At 47.2% G+C, this 22,827-nt stretch overlaps 1 protein-coding gene across 5 annotated transcripts in view; it reads right to left on the bottom strand.

The window, feature by feature from the left end:
* The window catches only part of SMAD9 (SMAD family member 9), a 68,811-nt gene that overhangs the window by 15,190 nt on the left and 30,794 nt on the right, over nt 1-22,827 (bottom strand). For 4 of the 5 annotated variants that reach the window (XM_090027362.1, XM_090027401.1, XM_090027371.1 and 1 more), the window contains exons 4-6: nt 17,548-17,682; nt 15,284-15,505; nt 1,848-2,104 (exon numbers count right to left, since the gene is read on the bottom strand). In XM_090027362.1, coding sequence (XP_089883488.1) covers nt 1,848-2,104; nt 15,284-15,505; nt 17,548-17,682 — 614 coding nt within the window. The remainder of the gene's footprint in view (nt 1-1,847; nt 2,105-15,283; nt 15,506-17,547; nt 17,683-22,827) is intronic. The other variant, XM_090027392.1, reaches the window with a different exon arrangement.

Genomic DNA, 22,827 nt, shown 5'->3' with positions numbered 1-22,827 from the left:
GTCAGCCATCTACACAGTGCTGTACTGTACCAGTAATTACTCAGCAGTTAATTTTTTACTTGCATTTGCAGGTAGCAAATTAACTGCCAAGTAGAGGAAATTACCATGCAGAATGGGTCAGCACGTGTATACAGTGATGCTTACTATGCAGTAATTAGCTCTACTGCATAGTAAAGTATCTTGTGTAGATGCGCCCAGTGGACCAGGGGAGTCTCTTGAAGTTAGAGAAGCAGAGAGAAAAATTGCCAGTGCTTTCATCCACATCTAGTCAGATGCTCTAGAGCTAATGGGGAAGGTTTATTTTAATGCCCATGAGTACCCTACTCTTGACTAGTAAAGTCAATGGAAAAGGTTACAAACAGACACTGTAAATTGTACAGTGGGAAGGTAAGCTGCTAGCAGCTCGACAGTTCTGTGTTCTGTCCCTTATATGAATTTTTGTAAGTTTTCACTTGGGCTCCTGGGAGCCGTACTCTAGAATTCAAACCCCTTATTTAGGCATCTAAATAAAATTTCTCAGAGGTCCTAAGCAATTACATCTCTGAGAGGATTTTGGCATTTACTGACTTAGAAAACAAGATGACCCACTTTTGCTTAAGTGCCTCATTATGGGTTGCGGAGTCTGACTTCGGGTACTCAGCTTCCTATTGGTAGGAGCAGGGTACTGAGAAGTTGGGAGACAGTCAGATCTAGCAGAATCATGCAGGATAGCAGTCAACCTCAGACCTAGCTAGTCACAGTATTTATTTCAGTAGTCAACAATCTCCACAAGTCAGTAGGCAATGATCAGTCTTCAGGAGCTGCTGACTTATCTATTGGATGTTGGTAGTCTGGATGAATTGGTCAGAAGAGAGACTTCATTTCTTGTGGACAGAGAGCTCACCACCTTCTATACTTATCAAGTTCAATGAGAGTTGAGGACACCAGACACCTCAGATCTGGGACCACCACGTCCAATTTGTAGTAATATTAGAGCGTTGTTACACATTGCACCATAAGCCACACAAGTGTTGATCAGTGTTACTGCTAGCTTGAGTTTGGAGCTGTCACACTTCAGGCCACCAGGGGCCTGGAAGACTGAATGGTAAGAATCCCCACTGCTGCCACCTCACATTCTCGGCTTCTCCCCTGCCCCCAAGCTCCTCCATTGCCCTTTGAGGTTCCCCCTGTACTCCCCCACCCCACACTTACTTGTGGTTGACTGCATTGTCTGTCCCAGGGTTAACCTGCCTGCCTGACCCCTGCCACGGGGCTGCTGCTCTTCTCCACGCCAGGCCAAGCCCAGCCCAGGGAGCAGCAGTGGCATCAGTGTGGTGGGGGCGGGACAGTCAGGCAGGTTAACCCTTCCCTGCCTGTTCTCCCAGGACAGACAGCACAGGCAACCACAAGTAAGAGGACAGCAGTGAGGAACAGTGAGCAAGGATCTGGGGTGCTGGTGGGGAAGGTGTGGTGGGCCCAATCCAGGCCAGTGGGGGAGGAGGAGCAGATGGGGTGTTTACTCTAATCTGTAGGCTAGATTGGATACAATTTAGTGTAAAATAAGCTGGGGAACACAAATAAGAAAGAACCCTGATGTGGTGTGGCATAACTTTGAATGCCTAACAAGGGCTTAAAATTAGTTTTAGGTGTTAACGTGCAGACAATCCAGGTGTTAAGAGCTCCAGGAGCTACCCAAAATTACTGTGTAACAAGGCCCTTAGACTGAATTTAACAGTATTAAGACTTCATTTTCAGACTAATGGCTGCAAAATACTCATTTGGAAAAACTGGCACAGTTAACAAATTAAGGGGCTTTTTCCCTTCTTTTTTTTTTTCTATAAATGCAACAGAAGAAATTGCATCCTTACTTTTACAAAGCTCATCCGGATAGTACACATCTTGGTCAGCTCATACACCACCTCAAAGCCATGGTTGACTGACTGGGCAAGCAACTGAGCAAAGAGCTGGTTGTTGAAAATCTTGAGGCTGCAGCCACTGGGGATCTTGCACACAGTAGCTGGGTGGAATCCATGCTGATAGTTACAGTTGCGGCTCTGTACAAAAATGCTACTGTCGCTCACACATTCTGCATAAACCTCCCCGCCAACATAATAGAGGTGGACACCTTGAAAAGACAACAAACGTTATTTCAGGACTGAACCATTTGATACTTTACTGGTGTACGTGTACCAGCCTTATCTTGCCTTCTGCACAATTCTTACACTTCATCCTGATGTAAAGATGCATACGTTTCTTTCATAAAAGAGTAAAGCAGGCAGAGCTGGTAGCACAATCTGCAGAAGCATAGAGCTGAAATGTTAGAAAAAATCACCTGCAGCACTGAGCTGGTGGCAGGGAGGGGAGGAGCATGCTCAGAACAGGTAAACTCTTTTGAGTCCCTAGTTGTAAAACTCCAGCAAGTTTCAAGTATGTGCTTATTCAAAGGTTTCTGGCATAGCTATCTTTGATACATCCTTGACACTAAAGACAACACCACCTCATCAAATTAAAAGTTCCTGCTACCAATCATGGGTAGCACAAGAGTTTCTCCAAAAAAAAAGTGTGGGGAGAAAATCAACATTTTTAGCATGGGCAAAACAATGCATTTTGCCTAAAAAAATGAATAATTTTGACTATTTTTTCCCAGATATAAACTTAGCCTGAAGCAGATACTTTGCATGGAAAAATTCAGCTCATAGACTTGAAGTTTGGCAATGGTATATGAAACTGAAAACAATCTTAAAATGGGAAGTGTTGGGCATTCATAATAGGTGTGCTACCAGTTCTGCCTATAATAACTGCACTCTTGAATTCCTAAAGTTAGGTGCCTAATTCCACATTTAGCCACATAAATAAGTGGCCTAATGTTCAGAGAAGCACAGCATACTCTGCTCTTGTTTCATTCTATAATTTCATAGAGTGACTTAAAGGATGAATACCCCTGAAAATTAGCCAATTCCTCTGAAAAGGCCCATATTCTAAATATGGACATAGGCAGCTAACTTTTTAGGCGATCCAGGGTGCAAATGCAGACTTTAATAATGTCATGTTTATTCTCAGGCTGGTAGCTTTGCAGTTGCTGTTCAAAGGGATGGAAAATTTTAAATAAAGAGTAATAAGAAATAGAAATGCATCCACATGGTGTGATTGTGTTGAAGCATTGGAACGATTACTGTATGTTGGACTTGATGAGAATGTTCTATTTCCACTAAAATTCACATAAGCAACGAGCTAAATCTAGTAAAATAGTTAAGTACCTAAAAGCATAGACCCTGAGTGTCTAATTTTAAGATGCCTGATCAGCAGAGTGGAGCCCAGGCTCCCTGTACGCTGTGTGGAAAGACACAGTTGCCTGAGAATGGGATCCACAGACTGAGCTGGGAGCCAACAAGAGTGAGCCAAAAGGAAATGCTGAAGACTTAAGGAACAAGAGAGGCAGTGTCAACCATCTCTATGACAACCAAGAGCACTTCCTCAGGAATACCAGAGTTCAAATCTATATTTCCCACCTCCCAGGAAAGGGTCTAACCATTAGATAGAACAGTCCCGTGTCAAAGCTTGATTACTGTTTCTGTGAATTAAATACATGGTGACAGGCCTAAGAAAAGGAGATAGAAACCTCCTTCCCATATGAGTTCCCTAGCGAGAGTTGTGCTTGCTTTCTGTCTTTGGATTAATGAATGTTCTACTTCTTTTCTGTCATGATTTAAAAGGAGTGGAGAGTGCTTTTCCAATAAGCCTGGATAATAACCTAGTGGTTAAGTACCTAAAAGCATAGACCCTGAGTGTCTAATTTTAAGATGCCTGATCAGCAGAGTGGAGCCCAGGCTCCCTGTACTTTTGAGGGGTACTGTCCCTCAAAAGTAGAAAAAGTGGGTTTGAACGCTTTCTGGAAGAGGTGGTAATTGACTGAGGCTCTGATTTCCTGTGCAAATGCTCTCTGACCACTAGGATGTCATCTTGGAACTAGTTTAACCCATGCTTCTCTGCAGAAGATTCACTTGATTTTTTTATTTTTTATAACCGTTTGTCACCATCATCAATTTATGGTTTATGCATCACTGCCTATTCCAGCTTCAAAAGCTTTCAGACCACCATTTCCATCTGGTTTCTTCTTCTCTTGTAGACCGTAACAGAAATGTTTGACATATGTAAGCTACCAACCCCCTGCACTATCCCCAACCTGGAGGACCAGAGGACCAAACCAGAGCCCCATTAGCTGACATTTTCACAGTTCCCTGGAGACCTTCATAGCACTTTAACAACACAGTGAATATTATTAGATGCACTGTAACTGGTATCTAGGCAACACTGACACTTGAGCAAAGCATTTACTGAATGGCCCTTCATTATTATATCACTATGAATTGTGCGTAGACCAGAGATGGAGAACTTTCATCCAGCCTGCAGGGCCCCCCAACAAACTCTTTCCTACCCAGTCCAGCCCTTCTACCCATGAGAGTGAGAGTGAGGCACACACATGTACAAGCAGTCCCCAAAATGTACCCTATTGAATGGCTGCTACCCTCATGGGCAGAAGGGCCTGGCTGGCCAGCATGCAGCTTCATAGTTTCATAGCTTCTGTGTGGGGCTGCTGCTGCTGCAGGCCCCGGGACCTGCTCACTTCCCTAGTTTCCTGCTGGCTTTGGGCAGCAGGTAGGGAAGCAATGGGGGTGGGGCTGCAGCCGGGAGACCAGAGCATGGGGCTGGGGCTGGTGGCAGCACAGAGCCTGCACCTATGAGGACAGGGGGTGGCAGTAGCGTGGAGCTGGGATTGGCAGCGTGTGGGTAATGGGGAGTGGGGGGGTGTGGGGACCCCACACACACTCCCCATTGCATGCAGCCCCAGCAGGCAGCGGCAGCAGCAGCAGCAGCAGGCAGGGCACTCAGGGTGCAGGCGCCTGGCGGAGTGCAGCTATGGCCAGCACTGCCCATTGCAGTGAGGGGCACAGGCTCCATGTGGTTGCCTGTATTGCTAGTGCTCCCTGCCACTCACATGCAGCCCCTGCACTCACACAGCTGGGAGGAAAGCCTAACATGCTGGAGCCAGGTATCTTCCCTGCCAGGCCTGCGCATCAGTGACGTACTGTGGGTCTCCAGTGCCCAGGAGCCAATGCCTCCATTTGCATCACCCCCCACCCCAGCCAGGGATGATCCAAGCAGGGCGTGGAGCCCCCCCTCCCCCTCCATGGCACTTCTATGCAGAAACTGACATTGCGGCATGCCAGGGGAGGGGTGGCGGCCAGAATTTCAGGCTGTAACAGGTAAAGAAACTTACAAACCACTGAGTGGGAGGGTGGGCCATACACCAAAAGCAGGAGGCGCCATGGCCTCTGAGCCTGGCTGGCACCGCCCTCACCCACCTGACTGCCGCCCAGAGGCTATGGCCCCCTCCTGCCTCCCCCCCTGCCACTTCAGTACGCTACTGCTGCACAGCACCAGGGCAAAACTTCAGGCTCCAGAGCTAGCTGCCTTCCCTGACTGGGGCTTCCCTCCCCTGCGGCATAGTCCCTGCAGGGAGGCAGCCAGCTCCAGCACCTGAGGCTTCTTTCTGGTGCTGCACAGCCCTGGCAGGGAAGGCACCTGGCTTCAGCATGTGGGGCTTCCCTCTCTGCTGTGTGAATGCAGGTGCTGCATGTGGGTAGCAGGGAGCACCGGCGATATAGGCAGTTGCACAGAGGCTGCGCTCCTTGCTGCAATGTGCAGCGCTGGCCAGAGCTGTGCCCCACCGGCCGGCTGCATCCTGAGTGTGTGGGGTCCCCACATCCCCCCACATACCTACACCCATACCCTGACCTACAACCCCCCCCACATATACGTAACCCCCAACATACCCTACGCTCCCCCGTACAACCACATCCCTTCACAAACCCTACCATCCACCCCACCATACACACTCACCATACACACACCACACACCCTGTGGCAGGCCAGCAGGGGGCGATCCTGTGCTGAGCCACCCACCCCACTGTGCCCAACCACCTACCAGGCTCCGAGTGCCTCCCTGGGGTGGCTCACATCCAGCCAACCTCCTTCTCAGAGCATACCCATGAGTCTGGAGTCATCGCAGCCACCACCCAGGGTTCAGACTGTTCTTGGCCCTGTGCCTCCTGGGAAACACAGGCCTTGTAGTCCTAGAGGGTTTTCGACCCACTGCTAGGACTTGGGGTGCTTCCTTTAGCCTGAAGCTCAAATAGTGGTCTCCCTTAGTCAGCCGGACCAAGGGGACACAAAGGCACAGCCCTCTCCCTCTCCCAGCCAGTTCACTATGCTTAGAACAATGGAGAACGTTATTGGTTACATGGAGTAGGTTTGGAGTAGGGTACGGGATAGGGACATATCACAGAATAACCGTAGAGCAAACAGTGTGCCTAGGTATCCATTGATTATACAACTGCTGTACTTCAAGCTATATATCTAGATAGATCTTAAGTAGCTTACTCACATGTATCATCCAGAGGCTGGCTACTTTCATCTGGAGACAGGCAGTTTCTTGTGTGTTCAGTTTCAAGAGAGAGAGGGAGAGGGCTTGAGCATTCTGCTTCCCCAGGAGCTTTAGGGCTCCAGCATGAAAGCTCTCTCCCTGCTTTACAGCACATGGCTCTGCCACAAATGTCTTTCTAAGATGGCTCTCTCTACTTCTTCCTGGGGATCCCTTTTATCCCCTATTGTGACCTCATCACTAAGGTCCCACCAGGAGCAGCCCCACTGGCTACTGATTGGTGCTTTCAGATGACCTAAGATTGAGCAGGCAAGAAAGCTAATCACCTGACCTGCAGTGGCTGGAAACTTGAGACAAAGAGGAGCAGGTCCCCAACCCCGGAATGTCTCCAGCACTGTTATCATGGGGACCAAGTGCATCCAGAGTTTGTGATCAGAGGGTGACAGGCAGGCAGAAAGGTTGATTCCTCCACACACCCATACCACACACACCGATACACCACACACACATACCATGCATACCACACATAGCACGCTTACATACCATGGACCCCCCACACACCGTGCACACACCACATGCACAAACCCTCCCCCGACAATATACAAAACTAAGAATTTATTTTTTAGTTATTATGCAATCTCCTCTATATTAGGCCTGTGGAAAGTGGCTAGTATTTGCTTCAGACACAAATTTGGCCGATGCAGGGGACTGTGATTCAATTTGGTGATTTGAATCACTGTCCCAAATCGATTTGGCCAAATCTGATTTGGAGATCTGGCCACCGCCAAATTGGCCAAATCTCCGAATCAAACAGGTCCCATCCACTGCCCACTTTCCCAACCCCATCAATGTCTGCCTCACCCATCCCCAGTGTTCCGCCTCTTTAAAAAGAAAAAAGAAAAACCCCGCACTCACCAGCTCATGCCAGGCAGGGGTCAATCCTTGCTGCCCCCACACAGCCACATGCTGTGTCAGGGGCTCTGCCATGAGCTTCCATCCCCCATCTGATCTCCCAGCCCCATCAATGGCTTCCCCGCCAGGCCACAGAGTCCTGGCTCTTTAAAAAAAAGCCCTGCACTCACCAGATGCTGTCAGGTTGGGGGGAGGCAATCTCCACTGCACACCACTGCCCCATGCTGCATGGGGGGCTCTGTCACAAGCCCCCATCCCCCGCCCACTCTCCCAGCCCAGTCAATGGCTGCCCCACCTGGCCCCAGTGTCCTGCCACTTTTTTTTTTTAAAGCCCTGCACTCACTGGCTGCTGGCAGGCAGAGGGGCAATCCCCACTGACCCCCACTGTGTCATGCTGCATGGGGGGGCTCTGCTACGAGCCCCCAGAAGCCTCAACAGCTGCTGCTACGGCCAGTGGGTGCAGAGCTTTTTTTTTTTTTAAAGCGCCAGGATGCTTTGGCCACTTGTGGCAGCCATTGATGGGGCTGGAAGATCAGGTGTGGGATGGAAGCTCATGGCAGAGCCCCTCAGGGCAGTGGAAGTTAGTGGGGATCACCTCCCCATGCCTGGTAGAAGCTGCTGAGTGCGGAGCTTTAAAAAATTTTTTTTTTTAAAAGCTGGGATTCTGGGGCCAGGTGGGTCAATCATTGATGGGGCTGGGAGAGTGGGCAAGGGTCAGGGGGTACTCTGGGGGGCTGGGAGAGCAGGCAGGGGATGAGGCCTGATGGGGGTACCTTCATGGTCCCCTCCCCCTTCTCCAGCCCGCCCTCCCCTCACTTACTGGCATAGAGTCCAGGTCTAGCTTCCTGCGGCAGCGAGTAGGGACAGTCTGAATCTCTGAATCTCTCCGAAGCTCTCCGAATCTTTTCTGAATCGATTCAGAGAGCTTTGAATCAATTCAGACCTTTCTATTGGTCTCCTGATTTGATTCAGATTTGGAATCCAATTTGGTCCAAATCTCCTCCGAATCAAATCAGTACCTGAAGCTTCACGCAGCCCTACTCTATATATGCTATGCAAATACAAATCATGATAAAAACATTTTTTGTAATAAAATTAAAATATGTTATAGTACATGTTGGACTTGACTTTTTTCTGGCTTTAAGATGGCAACCCTCCTCCCAAAAGGAGTATTTCTAGGGGGCAAGAGGAAGGCCTTCTGGTGGTAAAAGTCAGGGGTTAGGGGTATGACTTCCAATCCCAAGATGGTGACAAGGGGGCAGGGCAACTATCAAGTGGTGGGACTACCCACGCAGCTCTTGACAGCTCACCAAAACTAGTTAAGTGTCCTTCCACCCAAAATAATAACCCATCCCTGGAACAGGCCAACAGATTTGGCATCTGGAATAAGAGATTTAATTAATTAATTTAGAGAGAGGTGTGTGTGTGTGTGTGTGTGTGTGTGTGTGTGTGTGTGTGTGTGTGTGTGTGTGTGTGTGTGTGTGTGTGTGTGTGTGTGTGTGTGTGTGTGTGTGTAAAAACATCCCCTGCATTGCAAGTTCTCCTTCATATCTTAATTTACCCATTTTCCAAATGCCAAGAAAGGAATGCAAGGATTTCTTAGTATGGTGTTTTTTAATGGACCAACTGCATAGTTTGGATAGAGTTAGACAAGCTTTTGAATGAAAAATATTCCCTTCAGGTTAATGTCTTGCATTTGAAAGCTTGTTTAATGCTATCCCAACTATGCAGTTGGTCTAATAAAAAGTATTACATAAAGAACTCCTTGCATCTTGTATAATTCCTGCACCATTATCTCTACAACATCACTCTAACATTACCAAGGAAGAGATGGGCTTTATTTTATTTTTTAAGATGCATTCAGCAGTGCAAGACACCGTTGGTCTTTCACTGATGGAATCTGCATTGTCTAGCCCACAGTTTTCATTGGGTACAAGTACTTTTCTGAAAGTGTTAAGTACCTGTCTTTGAAAAATCACCCCTGAGTACCTACCCCTTTCAGGGTGTTTGAAACTGGGCACTCAAAACAGATGCACATTAAGTCATGAGTTGCTTCTGAAAATTAAAATTATTTTTTGGGGGGAGGTTGTTTTTTTTTAATCTTTATGCAGATTTTTAGAAGCCATGAACACAGTAGAAATGAAATGCCAATGAGTATTTCAATTTCTCCAATATCCATTTGCCAGAGATTAGCACCCTCAATGACTGCCTGTTAACAGAATCCATTCCTAGAAGGCCAAACAGGAGTTCTGTGTTTTTAATGGGTTTTCATTAATTTCTTCAGACCCTTGATATCTAGCACCCTTGCACCTATAGCTCTTTCTGAGCATTGCAAAATGAACAGATCAGAAACCCCATTTCCATCCCTGAAGTCTGACTCCTGTAATTGGACTGATTTCTAGTAGATGATGTCCTGAGCTCTGGATTGTTATAAGCTTTGATGTGGCATTTCCACAAAAGCAGCTCAATGCTGGTAGGCTGCCTGGCAGTTCTACTGCATTATCCTAGTGACCTAACCTTGTTTACTCACTGGGGTATTTCTGTTAACAGAAGTGAAAATGGTTTACAGCTTCTATCTGGCTGTCCAACAGACTTTGAGATCTATAAATACTCCGGACCTACCCTGTACTAAATCCATTTTGTTCCTCATGGGTATTTTCCTTTTGAGTTGAATGAGGAGGGAAATGCAGGTAAATTAAGGGTCTCCACAGGATCAGTATCCAGAAAACAGCCTTCCTTCTTCTGAGCAAACTCCTAGTGTAAGGCTTGTAAACAAATTAACACAAGTCTTTGTATCTAAACAGATGAGAAACATTCATGCTTACTGCATTTTCTTCTTGCTCTGGAGAAGATCTGCTTTTTCCCCCTCTGGGCAACAATTTATAGGAGCAGCTTCTTCAAATGACAACTTTGACTGCTAGGGCCTGTTTCCCCTGTGTCAGCCACTCACTCTGGGCCTGTTCTGCCCATTCACTCTGATTCAGCATGCGCCACCTGCCAAAATTTGTCAAGCAGCTACTTTTTGGCATATGCCAGTGCTGCTCTAAGGTACAGAGTGGGAGCATGTGGGAATGGCATGTTTTCATGGTGGCACTTCCTAGCTTAGACTGACAAAATGCAAACATGCCCTAAAGCCTAGTCATTGCTGTTTATGGATCTACACTACCTTTTCAGAGAACATTTTTAGGTTTTCATTATTTCTTTTTCCACCATAACCTGGTGACTGGCTCATTTCCAATGTTCAGGAGCAGTGGTGACAAATAGGGGGTGCACAGGGGTGCACGTGCACCTGAGAGCACTGGTGCACCCCCTGACAGCCAGTGCTTCCTCCTTAGGTGATGGGCAGAGGGGCAGGTGGGAGCACTGGTGACCCCCCTACAAGCACTGGCTGGGGAGTTGGGGCGCCAAGAAAAGTGCCGCTGGTACCTCTGCCCCTCCTCCCCCCATCAGCAAGATCGGCTGTGGGGGGACCTCCCCCAGTCACTGACTGGCCACTGCGGGGGTACGTGCCCCCCTAACTCAGGAGGCACCAGTCATCCATATTCAGGAGGAAACTGTTTTAGGACCGGTGCATTCGTGATTCTGGGTAGACAATACTGGAAAGCAGCAGATCCAGGTAGAACATCCTTGCACTGGGCCTTCTGATTTACTATTATTTATACAAAGCATATCAAATTCGATATTTGGCTCAGGCCTTCCCACTATTTAATCAGTTCAGCCTGGAAACTGACTATCTAGAGCCAATTAAATTATTGCTTTGGGCCTGGGAAATAAGTGGGGCTGCTGGGAGTTGAGATCTTTTGAGCTCTCATTAAAAAGGAGATGAGATTTAGTGTAGCTTATCATTGCCTAATGAAAGCTGCTGATAGAAACTTATTACTGCAGCTAATTAAATCAGAACCTGAAAAATCTGGAGCATTTTTCCTGGAGGGAATGGTAGGCTGCTTTATTTCCCCCAGGAAAAGGCATTTTAATGGCAGGAGGAGACAATAAACTGAAGGCTCCAGAACTTTAAGTGCACAAAAACTGCTTGACAGAAAGATGAGGCTTTAACAAGAAAGCCACGGTAATTCTAGATCCTAATCCCCAAACATCTCTATTTGTGGTGCAGCTGCTGGTTTCTGTTATATCTGGGAAATGACCACTTCAGACAGGAGAAAGGCTTAGTAGAAGTAGAAGAGCCCCCATTCTTTCAATTACGCCAGTGACATTCCATGAATGTCAACTGAGTTGCACGAATTTTATAGCACTTCACATGGGTGGAGAATAAGAGCAGAACTCCAATGCAAAATACTTCTAGCTATGCCAGCTCCCCAAAGAGAAGTACAGCCTAGGATCTGCTCTGTCTAGCCCACAGTTCTCATCAGGCATCAGACTTCTTCAAGTCTTCAGACCGACTCTTCTTTCTCGTTAGAACAGCATAAATTCATGTTCAACCCCATCTTCTTTTACATCCATACTCGTTACTTTTTTGGAAAATTCCATTATCCCTGTCTTTAGGAATGGTAAGTCTCATAATGGCTTCTACATGAACCAACTTGCAAATCAGCTTCTCCCAGTTTTCTCTTTTCTTTTTTCCATTTTTCTCTCCTCTCAGTATTTTTCTGAACTGATGTGGTGCTACTTCAACTTAACACTGAATAAATAATAATTATTTCTTTTGTTTTCTCAATTTTTTCTCTCTCATTCCTTTTTCTCTCCTTATCCAGTCCCTTCTTTCCTAAGACTGACTAGCTCTTTCTCCTGGCTAGCTCTTTCCCAATTTAGCTACCTTCTCCCTAGTTGGCTAAGTTTCCTTTCCATTCTGCTCCATGGTGATTCCTTCCTGACCTCAAATATGGTGATTGGTCTAACCCTGGCAGAGGAGCAAGACCCTCTAGCCAGGGACCCCTGGCTTTAATTCCCAACAGGAGCACTGGCAAAAACCCCAGCTTTGGCTGCAGTCAACAATAGATGACTCCATAGGCAGTGGAAGGCCAGGGCTAATGGGGCTTAGCCCCTCCAAACACAGGGCAGCAGTGGCAGCACAGAGGACTTCAGGGCATCCCAGGCACAGGCTCTGGGCGGCTGCAGCAGGGGATGCATGTAGACACAGACACACAGCTGCAGCCTGCATGCAGCTAGGATTGCAGCCTGGTGGGGTGTGGAGCACAGCCCACCACATCAGGCAAGTCTGTGAAGGGGAAGCGGTGGAGGGGGGGCAGGGCAGATTGAGGCCCCACAGTGCTCCACTGCTGCTGCCTCGGGAACCACGTGACACCATGTGCCTGCCACTGCCACGCTGTGCCATGTCCCCTGCCTGCCCAGCAGCAGAAGGCACATGGTATCTCATGGCTCCCAAGGCAGTGGCAGTGGGACGCAGAGCCCCAGCCTGCAGAGGCAGCCCACCTCTGTCTTACACACAGATCTGAGAGGCACATGCTCCCTCCCTCCCCAGGGTGCACACAGTGGCAGGAACATTCTCCCCCCCACTGCACCCCCAGACAAGCCACCTAGGCTCCAAGCATCCCATGACCTGCCTGGGGGCCCCACTCACATCAGCCTTGCCCCTGCCTCTGCCCCACTCCCTAGCCCTGAACTTGCCATGGGAATCATTTTGCTTCCTACGCCTTTCTGGTGACTATGGAAAAAGGGATTTAGCTACTTTACTGGATTTGACCATTGTAAATTTTAATTTTTTCAATTAAGCATGACCTCAAGAGCTTCAAGTTCACTTCAGCTCTCATGAGCACTAACTGACAATGCCTGTTCAGGCCTAGAACTTGGGAATCTCAAACAGTAAGAATAAAATTAAAGCCAATGGGCATAACAACTATAATTACACTAATGACAAAATAAGAGTAGGGAAAGCTAAATAGTGCACAGACAAGGGGATTCTATAGACCTTCTGTTTTAATACCATAGCAGAAAGAAGGAATTAAAATATGGTTGGACCTACCATGTCCCCTATTTCCTTGGGGAGGGGTATGTGTGTTTGCATGCATGTAAGGCAGGGGCGGGTAATTATTTCAGCGGAGGGCCACTAACCCAGGCTGTCGAGGGCTGCATGGATAGACCCCGCCCTTGACAGGTGCCCCGCCCCTGCTCATCATCTTGGGACCAATGTCCCAGTGTCTTGGGACCAATGTCCCAGGGCCAGCACCGGTGGGGCCCAGAGTGGGATGCAGGCCGGCAGGGGTCTGTGGAGCTGGGCTGGGCTATACCAGCAGGGCGAGGGAGGAGCTGGTCTGGCTCCATACAGCCCCTGCCAGCTGGGACCCTGCACTCCTGCCACCCTGCTCTGGGCCCCCCCGCACTGGCCCCAGGACACTAGTGTGGACCCTGTGCTCCCACTGGCTCCCAGCCTACTCACACCTAGTGCCCCCCAGCCTTGCAGTACAGGCGAGGGGCAGCGCACAGCCCCAACCCTCTGCTCGCCGGGAGGGAAGAAGCTGGTGCTGAGCACAGGGAAGAGTGGCCCCTCGCCTGCCCCATGGCCAGCGCTCCCCAGTGCAGGCACTCACAGCTCATGCGGGATTGTCTGGAGCAGGCACAGGCAGCCCCAGGCAGGGTGCAGGTGGCTGCAGAGTGGCGCACTGTCCATCAGGCGGGCGACGGGCTGCTATTCTCCGCACAGGGAAGGAACCCAGGGAAAAGCTGAGCATGGGGCGGAAGCAGCCCCTCTCCTGCCCCACGCCCAGTGCCACATGCTGCAGGTGCTCGCAGCCCGCATGGAGCTGTCCGGAGCAGGCACAGGCAGCCCCATGCAGGCTGCAAGCAGTTGCAGCGTGCAGCACCAGGTGTGGGGAGGGGAGGGGTCATTTCCCCCTCTCCCCCGGCACTCCTTCCCTGCCCAGGGTCCACCCCGTCACTTACCTGAGCTTCCCGCGCCAGGACAGCCATGTGCTCCCAGGCCAGAAACCCTGGCTGGGGCTTCCGGCTGGGGGGCAGGGCCAGGAGGGCCCCGCTGTTGTTGGAGACCACCGGGCTTTCCCTGGGTCCCACTGCCCTTGGTTCCTGTCACTTTTGACAAGAACCAAAGGCAGAGAAATACTAATTTTCTACATTTTTTTAGGGGTCCCATGGGCCAGATAGAATGGCCTCGCAGGCCAGCTCCAGCCTGCAGGCTGTATTTTACCCACACCTGATGTAAGGGTATCCAGGGTTTTGGTGTTCCCCAACAGATGTTACTGGCCAAAAACATTTAGATCCTGTGTGTATATAACACACATGCACCAAAAGCGGAATACATATAGACAATCACTTGAAAAATCTAACACGTCTAGCTTTAACAAATAAAAACTAACAGAAATAGCTTATTAGTTTGGACACATTTTCTTAACCTGCCAGGGGAGAAAAAAAACTATAGAGAAAACTTTAGGAGATCTTGTAAATGTAATGGCTTAGCTACTGACTGAGGGTATCTACACTAGATGCTATGTTGTTGTAGCACTGGCAGGCACAAACCGTGATGTCGATGCTACTGCGCAGTAGCAACAAGCAGTAAGGACCTGAACAGTGTCTGGACTGCACAGTAATGTTGGTTACTACACAATCATTTAGTACTTGTTTAAGCAAATACTAAATGCGCAGTTACAACTGTGCAGTCTGGCACATATGTAAATACACCCATTGTGTGACAGGTGGCTGGAAAACCAACAGCAAGACTCCAGTAGTTAACTTGCTAGTGATGTTTCAATAGCGATATTCTTTGTTGCGGTAAATATAAATAAACACAAGTGAAAATACATGCAGTTAACTTAGAAAGCATGATTATAAACAAGATTTCACTCAACAAAGGCACTAGTCTCTGCGACCCATTACCCAGTCAGCAAAATATACTGTCTTTTCTGAAGCAGGCAGCTTTGGTTTTAAGAAACATGTGTTATAAGGCCTGACAGATAAGCTAGGTATTTTAACTTATGCTGTCATTGACACTCTTTCCCAGCACTGTTGGAAGATTGCTCTTACCCTTTCCTATGTGTCTCCTGGTGTTTTCTATTGTAGAGTTCCGGTTTACATTAGAGAGCAGTCCCAGACAGAATCTGTTTCTGTTATTTGAAGGGTCTGTGAATCCATCAATAAGAATGCTCCGAGAGGAAGCCTGGAAAGTCTCCCCTACTCGGTTGTTGAGTTCATAGTAGGCAACTGAGCACCAGTGCTGGGGTTCCTCATAGCATACAGGCCGAAAGTCTGTAGGAAATAAAATCAGTGAGGTCACAGTCATATTTGCTTTTATACCCCAACTCGCTCTTGTAATGAGCCCCATCTCAATCAGTGTGAACTTTGTCAGACTGGATGTCTCAGTAGTAGGTTCTATTTCTTCATAATTTCCTGGCTCTGAGTTAGCAGAGAACCGCAGTCCGGGCTTACCTTTAAGTGTGTAAGTAGTCCTACTGATTCTCTTATGCACTAAGTTAAACACAAAATTCAATTCTTTACTGAATTAGGGTCTAAGCACTCCACTGGAAACTTTACAACTTGTGTTTGTGCTGCAGGGCCTGTGCAACTATGTGCATGTGGCACCACTGAACACCAGGAGCAAAGTAGATTACAGGAAATGAAAACTAAGCTGACCCTTCCTCCAGAACATGATTCACTCTAATCCCAAAACATGAGGTTTAAAAAGAAGCGTTCCCCCTCTTTATTATTTTCTTTTCACACATCACAGGACATTCTGCTTCCAACTGAGACTACAGACAGAAATACTAAAATGCCACAAGAAAGACCATTTCTATTGGAAGCCCTAATTCCTCAGGCTCAGAATAAGGACAGCTGCCCTTTTTAACTGAGCCTCCAAGCCTTATTTGTCTCATTAATGAAGAACCATATCCTGACCACCCACCAAGGGCATATGAGACCCATAAAACAGTGGAACCTAGCTACAGTGTATTTCTAAGTGAGAGGGACTAGGCAGGTTGCCAGCAGTGTGGTGTTGTAAATGTCTCTGGGATATTTGTTTTGGAAAAAAGGGTGTCTAGGAATGTGGTTGTTGTCACATGGCTATTATGCATGTCCACATATCCTGTTACCATCATCCTCTCTCTGTCTGCTACACACATTTATATCTTCTTGCCTTAATTTAGGATGCAAGCACTTAAAGGGGTCATCTTTTAACAGGTGTGTGCAAGAGACGCCCTGGACCTGAATGGGCATCTGAGTAGAATCATAGTGCTATAAATAACAAAACCAACTGTGATTATCCTGCATTTGGAGCAGACCACAGAAATCCTATGCAGAGATTCTGCATGCCATAAATGCCATGGATTAATGTTCTATGGAGACAAGTGAATGACGGATGAGCCTGGGGGTCTTCCAGCTTTGAGGTTCAGAGATACTACTGCAGAAATAGCCACACACTGGATATGAGGCTGCTCCATCCTGTGGCTCCAGAAAGGGAATGAGACAATTCCAGCATCCTGAATTTTATCATGTCTCCCACAAAAAGCCTTCTGTATAGCTCTTTCTAGGGGCATAATGGCAGAGCATTTAAGGTTTCTTAGTACAGCTCCAGAGGTATGTATTTAAGGCTCACTTGCCAAAAGCTGCCCCCACATGTCCTAGCTATAAAATAGGTAGCTGGTTATTTGGGTTGAAGAGCCAAAGGCAACCAGACATGACACCAGCCACATCACCCTATAGGTGCCACTGCCTACAGAAAGTGGTGTGTTTTAAACACACCAGCCTGATAGGCGTTTAGGATTAGGCTGAGCCTTTAATAGATCTTCTTGCACTTGATGGTGATATGCTGCTGTGATTACTTTAACTGACTAAACAGTAAGTAATACAAGACAGAAATAAAGATGGGAATAATAAAGCTTCTAATACAGTGTTTAAAGATGAATAAACACCTAACTCCAGAACTGAAGGTAATAAAGAAATCAGTCCTGATTTTGATATAGCTCTTGGTGCAGTACATAATTGCCCAGCCCCTTTTTTGATAACTTTGTCCCTACAACCCAGATAATCATGTTTGCTTTCATGAATATTTCTTTTAACTTTTGTGAACACAAAGAAGCAAGTAAAATCAGAACCCTCTGTGTCAGAAATGCAATAACTGAGTTTCTATATCACTCCCACACTGTTTCTGAATGACATGTCTGGGCTGTGTCCTTAATCTTACAGGTGGCTGAAGGCTCAATGTTAAGGATCTGTGAGCCTTACTACTCAAAGCCAATGTAATAACTCCTTGTCTACTAATTTTTCTTTGGAGAGTAATATAAATAGTTATTTACTTTCAGTTTCTTCATCGGCAGATTTACCTCCATTCGGCAACGAGAGCATTAGCTGACTGTTGGTTGCTGGATCCATTGATCGTCCATTTTGGTTTGCCATTTCTCTTGCATGGTAAGGGGGAGGTGGTGTTTCAACTAAAATAAAAGATAAAAATATAGAGATCAACAAGCTGGAAAATTATAACCAACTCTGCCTGGTAAATATTCAATATACTTCGGTACTGTTCAACAGGAAAAGGGTCCAAAACCAGAATGTGAGTGTGAATTCATCTTCTTCAAGTTCCAGTTCAGGACTGCTTCAGATTCAGCTCTCTGGAGTTCAATATGCTCATATAGTTTTAGCTTTCGATTTTGGTTCAAAAGGTCTGACTTTCCATATGCAATTTGGATGCTGCCCAAAGTGATACAAATGCTATGTTTAATTTCAGTTGTTGCAACCCAGAACTCTGGTCTCAATCTAGTCTCAAACTCAAGCTCCATGGAAGGAGACCAGTATTCATCTTCAAGCAAGTAGTTCCATAAATGTGAACCAAAACCCTGTTCATGTGGGAGGACAGAGAGAAAGACAACCTGGTTAACTTCAAGTGCCTTGAAAGGGGAAGGGAAGAGTCCCCAAAATACTTCAGGTCTAAATTAGCATCTTGTCAACAAGCCCTTGATGTGATTAACAGACAGGAAGTGGAAAACAGGTGTTACTGAAGTGTCTTACCCAGGCATCAAGGAGCAAATAAGGTTCTGTATTCTGAAACCCCTGCAGCCTCTGTATCAGATTCAAGCAAAAAATAATGAGGAATAAATTACAACAGTCTAGCCTGGAGGTAGCAAAAATATGTATAACCACAATGAGCTTTACATGAGACAGAAAAGTGCTAGTGGAGGCCACTGTGATGTACTGTGATAAAATATGAGCTTCTAGGCTGAGAAAACAATGCAGAAGGTCCCTAAGTTCCTGGGTTGCCTCTCTCTTGTATACCAGTGGTGCATCCAGGTGACAGTGCATCTGTAGGGGCATGCATTTGCTATGGCACAAACAGCAGTAGCACATATTTGTGCCGTTGCTTGGTTATGCCCTGTATGTGCACTCTGGCACACGTCGAATTATTATGGGGAAGGGGAAGCTAGTGTCAAAACTTGTGCTAGCAGCTTTACCTGGGGTCCTGGGGATCTCCTGGGGCAGCAGCTGCACTGATTTGGCTGCATGGAGCCTGACTGGCAGCCAGAGCATAGCTCTGGATAGCCAGGCTCTGTTTCTGGTGGTGCTGTCCAGTGCCTCATGCACTGCACCACTTCTTTTGGAGATTTTTTTTTTACACCAGGATCTCCCAGTCTCAAATTCTGGCACTGTGCTGCAAATTAGCAGCATGGTGAATGGGCATGTGTGCACCACATGCAGTCTGCGGTGCCTCAAACAGCTTTGAGGCATCACAAACCACACTTGTGCACTCATTTAGATGTGTCCCCAAGGTGCAAAAGGTATTCACAGACAATTCAATACGGGAGGTGACAAAAGCATTACTTATCAGGATTGAACTTTATCCTAACTGTCTTCCACCCAAACACATATTTCTGTGAAACAACCAAAATGCAGTTCCAAGAGACCAACAGGATGGGAGGCACAAGAGACAGGTTCCAACAACATGACTTCCCAATCCATATCCTAACATAATGTCTTTCATTGGATCAAACACATCAAAGTAGCACTAAGCTTGCAAAGAAACTGGGCAATGATAAACTTTTGAGAACCCCCTTCATGAGGAAGCTTAATCCCTGAAGTGTTGCCGTAGCACCCACACCTGCAAGGAGCACCACTGAGCTGGTGACAGAAAGCTGATATGTGTGATGCTATCAGCAGGTATCAGTCTCCTTTCCTTCTTCCAGAAGATTTTCCACCATGTTAAGCACAACTGTCTGTGTCCAGGACTATTTTGTTTTTTTTAAAATAAGAGCAATTGAACACACATGGGATTATCCCAAGTTCTACTCTCTCAATAACTTGTTTCAAAAAAGGAGAAAGTACAAGGTAGGCAGTAATCATTAGCATCAAAACAACATTTTAAAACGGAAGCTACTTTTCGCAAATCTGGGAGCATCTAGATGAGACGCTTACCAAACACTATTGCACAGTAGGTCATTACTACTGCGCAGTAGCATTGCTGGACATGAACCATGATGTGACACTACTGCATAGTAGTAACAAGTTACTAACAGGCAACCGTGCCAGGATGCTACTATTCAGTAACGTCTACTTTTTTGCCTACTTTTATTTTACCTGCTCTTAACAACTTCACAATGCGTGTCTCAGGTAGATACACCCTCTGACTACTTTCACTAGAAGATAAACTCCTTCCTTTTAGCTGTCACCTCATTAGCAACAACCTAGTCCAGACCAGTGGCAACTGACCACCAACAATAGCCTGACATGCAGAAAAAGAGACAGCCTAGCAAACACCCAGAATAGCTGGGGTATTTATCTCCCTCAACCTCTGTGCTGCAGGGCTTAGCTAACCCCCTTCTGATGTAGTCAATATTCTTGTCAAAGAACAATAGACACCAAAAGAAAATATACAGCACATCATCTACCAGTGGGCCTTCTGATTCCCAATTTGTGTCATTTACAGAATAGTAGACTAGGATGAGGGCTCCATTCTAACACACCCCAGGAAGGAACAGAAGGCTTTGGAAAACTGAAAAAGACACCATCTCTCAGACATGTTTCCACATTAGAAAAACCCAACATAGGTCTCAATCCTGAAAGCAGACATGTGTGTAACCCTTCTCAGACGGGTAAAATGCAACTGGAATGCAAACAGATAAAGTTACAAGTTTGCATGCAATAGTGGGACCCTACTTAGGAAGTCCAGATACTAGTACAGAAAGCAAGGCTGACATTATCCCCTGTTTGTAGAGATCTAGCTGGGCCTGTGTATCATTCAAACTCTATCTTGAAGGCTTAAGTGGGCTTTAATGGTCTGTGCATGTTGGCTGGCTCTGTACCTGGCTGGATTCAGTGACTGTGGATACAGACCAATTCATGAAATGACCATGGAACCTGCAAAAGAACAAGTATTGTACTCTCCAGATTAATGACTATTATTTGTTTCAGTAGTGCCCAGAATTGGGGCTCCAATGTTGTAGGCATTATACAGATACTGAGAAGAGATGGCCCTTCTAGGAAATGTACAGCCTAATTTGTGGAGATGCAACAGACAGATGTGATAGAAAAGAAGGGAAGCAGACAAGGAAGATCAGGGTAATGAAAATACTAGTGCCATACTAGTGACAGAGGTAGTTACAACACAGACAGAAGTTACTTAAAGCTATGACAGCCTTTCTAAAAATACATAAAATCAGCTACCCCTTCCTGATGCACATATCTTGCCAAACAAAAATGATATAAGCTCTGATATATTGAAAATGGATTCAGCTTAACCTGAATTCCAAGTGGTTTTGCACAGCTCCACTTCAGTGAGTCAAGTTAAATCAGGCTGTCCCCACAAAGCAACTTACAGGTGGCCTGACTCTCCTGTTGCACTGGTGTAAATCAGGTCAGCTCTACTGAAGTCAGGGGGACTACAAAGGTGTGTAAGCAGACTGGAAAGAGAATTAAGAGAGATCTGTATGCCCCAGAAAGTCAGGATATATCTGCTAAGGTGCTGAACATGAGCTAACATGATTAATGACAAGGAATCCTGGTTTTCTGTTTAAAAATCAGAAATTCTCTGGGGAAAAAATCCCAAATTCTCTGATTAAAAACCCCAAATCCATGTTTTTCCACAATCAAAATGAAACCCCGCTATATACATAGGTATCAGTTGAACACAATGTTTTATTGATGTATTTACAATTTTAAAGCAATTTGGAAGCCTACCAGTGCTTCAGTCATTATAATAAAATACAATCTAAATACCTACATATTTTGGTGCCTGATTTTGTTATTTTTATCATGGAAAATCAGAGCTGATCCTCCCCTTTTGTTACCAAGACACGGGTCCAGCTGCAGCTGTCTCCTTGCACTGCTTTGTGGTGCTGAGCAGCCCTGATATGCCAGTGCTCTGCTCCTGCCCCTCACTCCCAAGCCCCAGCCACCAGAGCGTATAGACCAGAGGATGTGGGCACAGGCATAGGTGACTGGTGCCTCCTGAGTCAGCAGGGACACTTGCCTGCCCCAGTGGCCAATCAGCAACCAGGGTCGGTATGATCACGGATTGCTTCTCCTGGTGCCCCCACTCCCTGGGTGGCGTTTTCAGGGGGGCACCAGTGCTCTTGCCTGCCCCCCCGTCTGTCACCTAAGTGGGTAACGCTGCTGTCAGGGGGTGCACCAGTGCTCTCAGGTAAGGTTCCTTCTAAGCTGCATGTGTGCACAACTGCGCACAATAAAAAACCTTGCCGTGCAGTGACTTTTCATTGCCGTGCACCCGCCCAGAGGGGAGCTGGGCTGTGGCTTCCCATAAACCCTGGGCATGGAGCGCAGTGGAGGCACTGGGACCAGCACAGGACACTTACCAGCAGTAAGTTACCACTTGGTTGCATGGGGGCTGCTCCTCACTCCTCACCATGCTGGCATCCCTGCAGGGAGGAAGAGCAGTGCGGGATGGGCAGCGGCTCCTCCCTGAGGCGAGGCAGAGATGGGGGCTAGGACAGAGCCAGACACCACATGGGCTCCGCTGGCTCTAGGGTGCTGCTCCGCTCCCTAGCCCCTTCGAGTGAGATTCGCCCTGAGCCCCAACGCCATGTGCCTCCCCGGCCCAGCGCGGTTGGGAGAATGGAGAACCTGCCTTGTGAGAGGAGATTGGTGGGTCGTGGCTCCAGGGCTTCTGCTGGTCACATGAAGAAGCAAGGAAGAGCTTACCCCTCACAGCTTTAAGCCCTGGACACTGGCCACAGCCAGAGGTGGGAGATGGGCTGGAAGAGGGGGTGCTGGTGCCCCCGGAGGTAGTGACAGACCTCCCAGGTGCAAGGGCTGTGGGGGTTTTGCTAGCATCTAGCATGGGGCATGATCAGCTGTCTAGGTCTGTTTCACAGATTTCATAGATTTCATAGACATTCGGGCTGGAAGGGACCTCGGAAGATCATCCAATCCAGCCCCCCCGCCAAAGAGCAGGAAGTCAGCTGGGGTCATAGGATCCCAGCAAGATAAACATCCAATTTGCTCTTGAAGGTGTTCAATGTAGGTGCTTGAACCACCTCCGATGGCAGACTGTTCCAGACCCTGGGGGCTCGACAGTAAAGAATTTCTTCCTTGTGTCCAGCCTGAAATGGTCTTGCAGGAGTTTATGACCA

Source organism: Crocodylus siamensis, chromosome 1 (assembly GCF_052110815.1).
Source record: "Crocodylus siamensis isolate JL-2025a chromosome 1, ASM5211081v1, whole genome shotgun sequence".
NCBI lineage: Eukaryota > Metazoa > Chordata > Crocodylia > Crocodylidae > Crocodylus > Crocodylus siamensis.
The sequence above is the reverse complement of the archived record's forward strand: the minus strand, read 5'-3'. Positions and strand labels throughout refer to the sequence as shown.